The sequence below is a fragment of the Chrysochloris asiatica genome, unplaced genomic scaffold (assembly GCF_000296735.1).
Source record: "Chrysochloris asiatica unplaced genomic scaffold, ChrAsi1.0 scaffold00303, whole genome shotgun sequence".
In the NCBI taxonomy this organism is placed as follows: Eukaryota; Metazoa; Chordata; class Mammalia; order Afrosoricida; family Chrysochloridae; genus Chrysochloris; species Chrysochloris asiatica.
In genome coordinates this window covers 498780-510681 of record NW_006408821.1, presented here as the reverse complement: position 1 = coordinate 510681, position 11902 = coordinate 498780, and the positions used below count along the sequence as shown (strand labels likewise).

Below are 11902 nucleotides of genomic sequence, written 5' to 3'. Positions count from 1 at the left end.
GACTCAGGAAGGGAGAGGGGCAATGTGCTGACGGTCGGGGGACAGGCTTGAGTGGTATACCCTTTGGTTGTTTGACAATGCATGGAGGGAATTGTAATCAATGCAATGAAATAAAATACAATAGGATGAATGTAAAGATAATGTTCTCCCATGTAAACTATCATATAATTCACAATAAAAACTTAAAAAAAAAAAAAAGTTCACCCAAGATACGCTATTTTCAATTGCCTCAAATGCATGTGAGAATTGGACAGTGAATAAAGAAGACTAGAGAAGAATTGATACATTTGAATTATGGTGCTGAAGGAAAATGTTGAACATACTATAAAATGCCAGAAGAACACATAAGTCTGTCTTGGAAGAAGTACAACCAGAATACTCCTTAGAAGTGAGGATGGTGAGACTTGTCTCTCATATTTTGGACTTTTGTCAGGAGGGATCAATCCCTAGAGAAGGATATCACACTTTTTTAAATGAAGCATTTGCAAAAAAGAGGAAGACTCCGAACAAGATGGACTGATACAGTGGCAGCAACAATGGGCTCAAACAATTTGAAGGAAGACACAGGACTGGGCAGTGTTTCATCACTATGAGTCAGAAACTACTCAATGGCATGTAACAACAACAATAATATCCATGGGGATACCAACCTGCTTGGTTGACATCTTCATTTGGTTCTTCAATGAGCCGCAAACAGTCTTTTTTTTTCTTTGAGGAAACTGGAAGTGACTCTGCATGAGACTTCTGACACTGTGCATAGAAAACATTAGATCTACTTAACTAAAATTATCAATTTTGACTACACACATTTATTTTTTTAATGGGATAAAAGAAAAAAGGATTTAAAAACAACCCAGCTGGTAAAGCTATAAATGAAAATGAACCACTACTACTTTGGGAAATAGATTGACACTATCTAGTAAAAAACGGAGCTCTGGTAGCATAGTGGTTACGAATCGGGCTGTGAACCGCAAGGTCAGCAGTTCGAAACTACTAGCTGCTCCGCGGGAGAAAGATGAGGCGTTCTGCTCCCGTAAAGATTTACAGCCTCGGAAACCCTGTTCAGGGTCGCTATGGGTCGGAACCGACTCCACGGCACATAACAACAACAAGTAACATTGAAAGGGCATAAATGCATTTATAATGGCAAATCAAGGTAGCTCGAAAAAGAAAACCTATTTACTGACAAGAGTTTGAATAAATAAACTGTAATACAGTCAAATAACAGAAATATTGTAATACTACATTGATAAACCATAGCAACATGCAAAAATAATTATGTTCATCAAAAATAAGGCAAATTACCAAAGTATAGAATAATCTCATTTATGTAGAATAAAAAGATATGACATGTACAACAAGTAACATAGCAGGCCTGACCATTGAAAGGGCATGGTTGTAGAGCTAGCCATTGGTCATCAGCTAGGACTTGGCTTTCAGGATAATCCCTCTTTAGCAATCAGTTTTGTCTGCTGTGTCCACCTATCTAGACTGTGAAAACAACGTGATTTATATTGCTTCCTTTCCTTCTGTGAAGGAGCTCTGGTAGCGTAGTGGTTACAAATCGGGCTGCAAACCTCAAGGTCAGCAGTTCAAAACTACCAGCTGTTCCATGGGAGAAAGATGAGGCTTTCTGCTCCTGTAAAGATTTACAGCCTCGGAAACCCTGTACAGGGTCACTATGAGTGGGAACTGACTCCATGGCACATAACCTCCTCCTCCTTCTTTCTGGGAGTCTGGAATTACGGTGGCAGAGAATGCCTAAGTGATCAAGTCCCAATAAAAACAGGTTGCCTCGAAAGAGTTTCCTTGTACAAAAACAATATACACGAGATACTGTATTCCACAGCTGGAAGCAACTGAGGGCACCCTGTGGTGAAGAACATCGCAAGCCTGATTCCTCCAGACTCTGATGTGTGTTTTTCCATTATCAATTTGGCTGGGAATACTTATTGGGTGTCTATAAGTCTCAGCTATGAGTCAACTGTACACTGAGTCATGAGTTCTCCTAGTAAAGCACCAAACAAATGTATGGTAGCAGAATCTCTAACCTAATGGTTTCAGAAGTGCTAACAAATATCAGCACACATCCATATGTGATAAAAAGATAAAAGGATGAGAAAAAGAGCATGAAATTCAAGATAATGGTTACCTTCATTGCGCACGGGGAAGAAGAAAGATAATAACAGAATGGGTTTCATTGATGCTTTAGAGGCATTACTATTTTTTACATTAAGCAATGAGTACAAGGGTGTTCAATTATATTATTTTTAGTACCTGGCAAATACTGTACATTTTCTTGTGTAAGTAATAAAATATTTCAAGGGATAACTTTTTTAAATCCAGAAAAGAAATATCTCATTCAGATACTAGAAGTGGGAAAGAGAAGTGGCAATTACTTTTTTAGAAAACTCTGACAATATTTAATTTTTAACTTCAAATGTGCATATTCTAGAGTAATTTCATTTATAATATGTATACAAGCAAGCATAAACAAGGATATTCATTGCATCACTCTTTGTGATAACGATCAGATGTAAACAACATAAAAATCTACCAAGAAGAATAAGTAATGGATGGACTTACAATCAATTTAAACAAGGCCTTCAGGGTTGCTATAAATCACAACCAATTCTTTTCTTTTTTTTTTTTAAAGGGTTTATTGTGAATTGAGTGACAGTTTAAGAACCAACTCTTAATATGAATAATGAGCACTTAGTCTGAACAACAATTCAGAGCTTAAAGTGTGGAATTTAATCCCATAAAGAAACAAAGGCAGGCTTTCATTTAATCATTAACTCTCTTAAAACCTCATTAAGATTAAAACATTTTTATATGTGTAAGTCCAAGGGGCATGAACAGAAACTTCATCAAAGAGGACATTCAGGCAGTTAGCAAATGTATGAAGCGATGTCCCAATCATTAGCCATCAGAGAGATGCAACACAAAACTACAATTAGATTCCATCTCACTCCAGCAAAAATGACACTGATCTAAAAATAAGAAAAGTACAAATGTTGGTGAGGTTGTGAGAGACTGAAATTCTCACACATTCCTGGTGGGACTGAAACATGGTTCAACACTATGCAACATAATGGTACTTCCTAAGAAAGACAGAACTTGAAATACATTATGATCCAGCAATCACATTCCAGATACTTATCCTACAGATATAAGAGCAGAGATACAAATAGACACGTACACACTATTCATTGTAGCATTATTCACAAGAGCAAAAAAGATGGAAAAACTAAGTGCCCATCAACAGATAAATGAATAAGTGAACTGATTTTGTTTGTTCTTCTAATGGTCCATGGTACTTTTAATATTCTCCTGAAACACAATAACTCAAATACATCAATTCTTCTAAAGTCTTTTTATTTATTTATTCAACTTTCACATGCATATGAGGTTATTTAAAATACCATGGCTTGGATCAGGCACCCCTTAGTCCTCAAACTGACATCTTCACAGTTGAACTCTTTAAAGGGGTCTCATGCCGCAGATATTCCCAGTGCAAATACACCATTTCATTTCTTGACTGCTGCTTCCATGAGTGTTGCTGGTTGAGCCGAGCAAAATGAAGTCTTTGACGATTTCACCCTTTTTCGATTTATCTTTATGTTATTTATTGGACCAGTTGTGAGAATTTTTGTTTTCTTTATATTGAAGTGTAACCTATTACAAGTCGGAACCGACTCGACGGCACTTAACAACAACAACAACAACCTATTACAAAAGCTCTGGTCCTTGATCTTCATCACTAAGTATTGTAAGTCCACTTCCCTTTCAGCAAGCAAGGCTATATCACCTGCATATCACAGGTTGTTAATGAGACCTTATTCCAATCCTGATGTCATGTTCTTCATCATATAATCCAGCTTCTCAAATTCTTTGCTCACCATACAGATTAAATAAGTATAAAGTGAAAGAATAAAATCTTGGCATAAGCCTTTCCTAATTTTAAACATTCAGTTTCCCCTTGTTCTGTTCGAAAAAGTTGGTCTACATACAAGTTCCTCATGAGCACAGTGTTCTGGAGCGCTCATAATTCACATGTTGTCCATAACATCCACACAATCGAAAGCCTTTGTGCAGTCAATAAAGCACAACAGGTAAACACCTTTCCAGTATTCTCTTTCAGCCAAGATGCATCTGATGTCAGTAATGATAACTCTCTTCCACATACATGTCTGAATCCAGCTTGAAGCTCTGGCAGCTCCCTGTCCATGTACAGTCTTTGAACTATCTTTAGCAAAACTTCAATTGCATTCAATATTTATGATATTGTCAAGATTATTTCTGAATTCCATTGGGTCACCTCTCTTTGGAATGGACACGAATATTAATCTCTTCCAATCAATTGGTCAGGTAGTTTACTTCCAAATTTCCTGGCATAGATGAGTAAGTGCCTCCAGTGCCACATCATTTTGTTGAAACATTTCAATTTTTCTTCCATCAATTCCAGAAGCCTTATTCTTTGCCAAAGCCTTTCATGCATCACAGATTTCTTCCTTCAGGATCATTGGCTATTGATCATATGCTACCTCTTGAAATGATTCAACATCGACCATCTGTTTTTGGTACAGTGACTATGTATATTCCTTCCATCTTCTTTTGATGCTTTCTGCATCATATTCAATATTTTGCCCAGAGAATCTTTCAATATTACAAATCGAGGCTTGAATTTTTCTTCAGTCCTTTCACCTTGAGAAACACTGAGCACATTCTTCCCCTTTGGTTTTCATACTCGACGTCTTTGCAGATTTCGTTGTATTTGACTTTGTCTTCTCGAGCTGACCTGTTCTGTTGTTGTACCTCCTCACTTCTTCCATTTGCTTTAACATGTCTATGCCAGAGAACAAGTTTCAAAGTCTCTTCAGACATCCACTTTGTTCTTATCCTACTTTCTTAACATCGTAATGACCTTTTACTTTCTTCTGTATGTTGTTCTTGATGTCATCCCACAATTCCTCTGGTCCTTGGTCATTAGTGTCTAATTCATCAAATTTGTACTTGAAATGATCTCTAAATTCAGGTTGCACATGTCAAGGAGCTCTGGTAGCATAGTGGTTACGAATCAGGCTGTGAAAGGCAAGGTCAGCAGTTCACAACTACCAGTTGTTCCAAGGGAGAAAGATGAAGCTTTCTGTTCCTGTAAAGATTTACAGTCTCAGAAACCCTGTACAAGGTTGCTGTGAGTCGGAACCAACTCCACGGCACATAACCACTACCACCACCATGTTCAAGGTCATATTTTGACTCTTGCAGACTTGTTTTTTCTTCTGCTTCAGCCTAAATTTGAATGAGCAACTGTTGGTCTGTTCCACAGTCTGCCCCTGGCCTTGTTTTGGCTAATTATATGGAGCTTTTCACCATCTCTTTCCATAGATGTATACAACTTGATGATTTCTGTGTATTCCATCTGATGAGGTCCATGTGTATAGTCATCTTTTATGTTGTTTAAAAAAGGTATTTGTAATGAAGAATTCATTGGTCTTGTAAAATTCTATCATGCATTTGACCTAGCTTCGATGGCTTGATGATCAGAACTCGAATAGAGGAAGATAAAAAAAAAAAAAAAAAAAAAAAAAAGATAAAGGAAACAAGTGTAATTGCTACCATTTGACGAATATGACCTATACTTAGGGATGTAGTAGTTCCAAATACCAACTGAGAGGGAAGGAGTCTTCACATCAAGAATCAAACCTATCCCCTCTGTACACAAGCTTGACAGGGATGGATAACTTAGACACCGGCTGCCTAAAATGGAGGGAAGGGGGCAATAAAAGCAAAAAGTGACTAGTTTACAAGTTTTCAAGAAAGAATTTAGTTTCAGAGTGTGCAGGGGAAGGTACAATATCCACTGAATAGTTTTCATCTTGTCTAAGGAGCTCTGGTGGTGTAGTGGTTACGAATCAGGCTGCTAACCTGAAGGTCAGCAGTTCGAAACTACCAGCTGTTCCGTGGGAGAAAGATGAGGTGTTCTGCTCCCGTAAAGATTTACAGCTTCAGAAACCCTGTGCAGGGTCACTATGAGTCGGAACCGACTCCACGGTACTTAACAACAACAACAACAACATACATGGGTGTGGTGAAGGAGATTAGGATAAGATTCTTAGGATTCAACAGAAAGTAACTGTTATCATTACTAATTGTGATTGTCACAACTGTAAAGGTAGAAATTTTGTAACACAAACGGGGTGTAGTTAATCTTACATTCCAGGAACAAAGGACCCTAGGACCATCAAGGGAGAAGAGCTTGAGCGGAATGTGGGACCCTATCCAGAGAAGTAAGGACACCACAGATGGAGGCAGAGATGAAGACACAGAGAAATGAGTAGCAGAGGACTCAGGAAAAAAAGGCTGTGTGCTGGCAGCCAGGAGGCAGGCTTACAGAATGTGCCCTTTGGTTGTTAAAATGATTATATATTCCTCAGTGTTTTTGTGTAAATATCCCCCACCCACCCACTGCAAAAAAAACAAACAAACAGGGAATAGAAGCAAATACTGTTGAATGATGATGCATTAAGGGGACTGTAATCATTGCAATAAAATGAAATATGACAGGATGAATGCAAAATCGATGTTCTCCCATGTAAACTATCACTCAATTCACAATAAATCTTTTAAAATAACAAAAAAATTCTATCATGCAATCTCCAGTATTATTTCTATCACCAAGGCCATGTTTTTCAACTATGATCCTTCCTCTGATTGCAACCTTTGCATTCCAATCACTAGCAATTATCAATACATCTAGATTGAATGTTTGATCAATTTCAGACTGAAGAAGTTGATAGAAATTTTCAGTTTCATCATTCCTGACTTTAATAGTTGGTGCATAAATTTGAATAATAGTTTTATTAACTTGTCTTCCTTGCAGCCATATGGATATTATGCTATCACAAACAGTGATCTAGCAATGTTCTTTTTTTTTTAACCTAGCAATTTATGTGTTTTGTTTTGTTATTTTCGTAAATGTTTTATTGTGAACTATGTGATAGTTTACATGGAAGAACATTAGTTTTACATTCATTCTATCATATACCATCTCATTGCCATGGTTACAATCCCCTCCATGCAATCCTGCCCCTGTACCCCCAGGTCTTCAGCACATAGTGGCTCTCCCTCTCTGGATCTAAAGTCTCCAGCTGATTCATCACTCCACGTCATCATCTCTACCTCCATTTCAGGCATCACTCCATTTCAGAGCAGGGTCCCACTCTCTGCTCTTCTCCCTTGATGGTCCTAGGGACCTCTGCTCCTAGACTGAAAAGTTAATCACTCCCCTCCTTGCTATAAAACGTCTACCTTTACATTTCCAACCCTCACAATCAGTCATGATAACAATTATTCACTATTGTATCACAAGAGATGCGTCTGCATTTCATTGCATCAGCCCTGCCTAGTCAGATTGAATACTACTCACTGGAGATTCTACCTTCCTCCAGGCCCTCTGGATCTAGGTTCCCTCTTGAAAGCTTGTAAGCCAGTCACTTCTTGCCTTTGTAGCCCCCTGCCCCCCATTTTGGGTAGCCAATATGCAAGTTGCCCATCCCTGTCTACTCTGCGTGTGGAGGGGGTGGGGATGATTCTAGCAATGTTCTTTTTGATGATGAATGCGATACCACTCCTCTTCAATTTGTCATTCCTAACATAGTAAACCATGTGATGGTCAGATTAAAAATTTGTCAATTATAATCAATTTAAGCTCACTAACGCCTAGGATAGTGTAGTAGTCACGAATCGGGTTGCTAATCTCAAGGTCAGCAGTTCAAAACTACCAGACATTCCGCAGGAGAAAGATGAGGCTTTCTGCTCCTGTGAAGATTTACAGGCTAGGAAACCCTGTGCAGAGTCACTATGAATCGGAATTGATTCCACGGTACTTAACAACAACAATGCCTAGGATTATCTATGTTTATGCCTTCCATTTTATTTATGACAACTTGTAATTTTCTTACAGTCACACTTTGTACACTCCATGCTTCGATTACTAATAGATATTTACAGCTGTTTCTCCTCATTTTTAGTTGCACCCATCAGCAAATGATGGTCGCAAAAGCTTTGCTCCATTCACATAAACTCTACTTTGCAGAGGCAACTCTTTCTCAGTCATATTTTGAGTACCTTCCAGGCTGAAGGGCTCATTTTCTGGCACTGTATCTGACAATATTCTGTTACTCTTCTTCATATTTCAATATTCAATATTCTGGTGCTATCAGACAGAGTTCCACTGTTATTCATAAGATTTTCAGTGACTAAATATTCAGAAGTAGTCCACCTTTTCCGCTTCCTATTCTTAGTCTGGAGTCTCAGCTGAAACCTTTCCACCCTGGATGATAGTACAGCAATTAAAATACCGGTGGCAGGAGACTAGCTAGACAGGTTTACATGGGCTAAATGGGATGGAGGTAAAAAACAATCTGAGCAGAAACATGGAACAACAGAGCTCGTGGATACAAAGATTGAGGCATGGTTTGAGGGGTAAAAGTGGGGAAATGATGTTAAGATGCTTGGCTATTTGTTGAATCTTGGTTTCCCTTGCCTACTATTGTAAAATAGACACTTGAAGGGGAGAGAGAGGAATAGCCAGAAACATCACCAGAAAGCCAGAAAGCTTTTAAGTCCGTCTTCAGCCTATAACTGTTTGGAATAACTAAAATGGGGCTAGAACTTGCCCAGTGAAGAAAGATCCCTGCAGAGCCTTTGCACTACAAAAGATCATAGGTGGAATCCTGATCATTATCCAGAATTTTCTGAGGTGGGACACTCCCACATGAAAGGACAAGCAGGCCAGTCTGAAGCAGCTAGAAGAACAGAAGATATTTCTTAAAAGAGAGACCATCAGAAAAAAACAAAACAGCAGTCCAACAGATCCAACAGATCTGTTTTGGAAGAAGTGCAGCAAGAGTGCTCCTTGGAGGCCAGGATGGCTAAGCTTCGTCTCTCATACTTTGGACATATTGTCAGGAGGGAACAGTCACTGGAGAAGGATGTCATGCTGGGTAAGATGGAGGGTCAGAGAAAAAGAGGAAGACCCCCAACGAGAGGATCAGCCAGGTGGCATCATTGATGGCGTCAAGTGTGGCAGCGATAGTGAGGTTGGCCCAGGATCGGACATTGTTTCGTTCTGCTGCACTGGGTCGCTATGAGTCGATTCCGACTCAATGGCACCTGACAACAACAACACACAGAAAATAACATTCTTTGACAGTCACCAGGAATAGGAGGGGGAGGAAGGGGAAACCACTTTCTTGAAAGCAGACAATTGTTATTTTTGGATATAGGAAAGGCAATACCCAATATGGGACAAGTCTGTACAGCTGCTCAAGATAAGTGAAACAAAAGTATACAACAAATAAGGAACAATTCTGGTAAATACTTTAACATACAATTTGCTACAACAATGTTATGTGCCATGGAATCATTTCGACTGATCACAACCCTATATAGGGTTTCCAAGGAGCAACTGGTGTATTTGAACCGCCATACCTATGGTTGGAGTCCTGGTGTGGCGCTGTGGGTTAATGCGCCAGACTGCAAAGCCATTTGAACTACAAGGTCAGTGGTTCAAGCTCACCAGCTGTTCCTCAGAAACCCTATACAGAGTCGCTATGGGTTGGAATCAACTCGACGACGGGGCACTTAACAACAACAACCTATGGTTAGCAGTTCAATACAGCACTTTATCAACAGCACTTAACAACAACAACCTATGGTTAGCAGTTCAATACAGCACTTTATCGATGGCACTTAACAACAACAACCTATGGTTAGCAGTTCCTACAGCACTTTATCAGGACTCCTTTGCCACAACAATAACAACCAAAATATATGTGTGGTTATAAAAGTAGATATATACACATAAATGCGTATGTTGTTGTTAAGTGTTGTCAAGTTGGTTCTGACTCATAAAGAGTTTCTGAGGAGTAGCTAGTGGGTTTGAACCCCTAACCTTGTGGAGGGCAGTCCAATGCTTATTCTACAGTGCCACAGCAGGACTCTCCTGCATATGTATTACTGTTGTTAAGTGCCATCAAGTAAATTCCAACTAACAGCAACCCTGCCTAGGGAGCCCTTCCATGGAGCAGTAGCAGATTCAAACCATGGGCTTTGTGATTCACAGTGCAGTGAAACCACTGAAACCATTGCACTTCCTGTATGTGTATAAGAAGGCACAAAGAGGGTATACGGGTATAGATGTAGAGTCCTGGTGTAGCGCTATAAGATAAGCAGTAGACTGTGTACCACAAGGCCCATAGTTCAAACCCACCAGCTGCTCCACCCTGTACAGGGTCGCTATGAGTCACAATTGACTCAATGGCACTTAATAACAACAACATAAAGGAACAAGGATAAGAATTAGAGCCAAGTTTTTACAAGAAACTACACAAGCAAGAATACAGTGAAGTTAACTGTTCAAAGAAAATAAACATCAATGTAAATTTCTGTATCCAGAAAAATTATCTTTCAAATATGGAGAAAGATTTGGAAAAAAAAAAAAAAGAAGAAGCAAAATTATCACCATTCACAGATAACATGATCCTATATATACAAAATCCCAAAGTGTCAACAGGAAAAATTCAGAGCTCCAGAGGAATGTAAGCAAAGTTGCCGGCTACAAAGTCAACAAACAAAACCCTGTTGGTTTTCTATACATCAGTAATGAAAAATCTGAAAGCAACATTAGGGAAACAATCCCATTTATAATAGCATCTATGAGAATAAAACACTTAGGAAAGGGAAGGAAAGCAAGGTTGACAAAGGTTAAAGAACACTTAAATAAATGGATTGGAAGAGCTTCCAAACAAACTAAGAGAGGTGTGGTTAAATAGTTAGTCATTGAAAATCTTACAACTAGCAGAAGAACATTGTCAGATATAGTGCCAGAAGATGAAAACCTTATGAATAAATAACAGTATAACAATGTTTCAGATATATTGCCCGAAGACTGGAAGGCACTCAAACTATACCAATGGAAGAGTTGCCTCCTCAAAGTAGGGCTTTCCATAACAAAACCTTCATTTGCTTACGGGTACGGATCAAAATGAGAGTAAACAGCAGCAAACATCCATTGATATAGGAACATGAATATATAAAGTATGAAGTTGTCAAAAATGAATGGAACTCATAAAGACCAATATCCTAGGCATTGTTAAGTGCTGTCTCACCAGATAAGACTCAAAGAGAACTTGCATAGGATTTCTAAGGAGCAGTTGCTGAGTTTGAACCACCAACCAATTCACAATAAAAACTTGAATAAAAATAATGAAAGATTTACAGTCTTGATAAATATATATATATGTGTGTGTGTGGATTTTTGTCAACTTTACAAAATAAAGCTTCCCAGTGGTTTGGCAGTTGATAGTTAACTCTATGAAGATTGGCCATAAGCAGGCATAGTTAATTCTATGATGACTGGCTAGGAGCAGTCAATCAATTGAAAGGATGCTTCCTTGTGGACACACCAGAAAAGTTGCTCTCTTTGCCACTGGACCTGGATTTGGGGCTCTCCACCATACTATTGTGGTGATGTGGGTTAATGGGCCCGACTGCAAAGCCGTTTGAACTGCAAAGTTGGTGGTTCAAGCTCACCAGCTGCTCCTCGGAAACCCTATACAGGTTGGAACTGACTCTCTGGCACTTAACAACAACAACAAACCTTACTATTGTGAGCCATTTCCTTGATACAAACTTCTCCTTATAAACATGTTTCACTAACTTGCTTCTCTAGAAAACCTAGCCTAAGACATGTGGTACTGAGAGTAGGATCCAAAGAAAATCAAGTATGAGTTTTCTAAATTGGTTCTCAACTCTGACTAATTTTAAAGGCACTAATAGTTAATGTTCAACCATTTCAAGAGATACCATATGAACAAGAGCCAATGATACTCAG

At 38.8% G+C, this 11902-nt stretch overlaps 1 protein-coding gene across 1 annotated transcript in view; it reads right to left on the bottom strand.

Annotated features, from left to right (window-relative positions):
- The window catches only part of CENPC (centromere protein C), a 167360-nt gene that overhangs the window by 137876 nt on the left and 17582 nt on the right, over positions 1-11902 (bottom strand). Inside the window, exons 4-5 of the mRNA XM_006874819.1 lie at positions 10161-10163; positions 651-750 (exon numbers count right to left, since the gene is read on the bottom strand). Coding sequence (XP_006874881.1) covers positions 651-750; positions 10161-10163 — 103 coding nt within the window. The remainder of the gene's footprint in view (positions 1-650; positions 751-10160; positions 10164-11902) is intronic.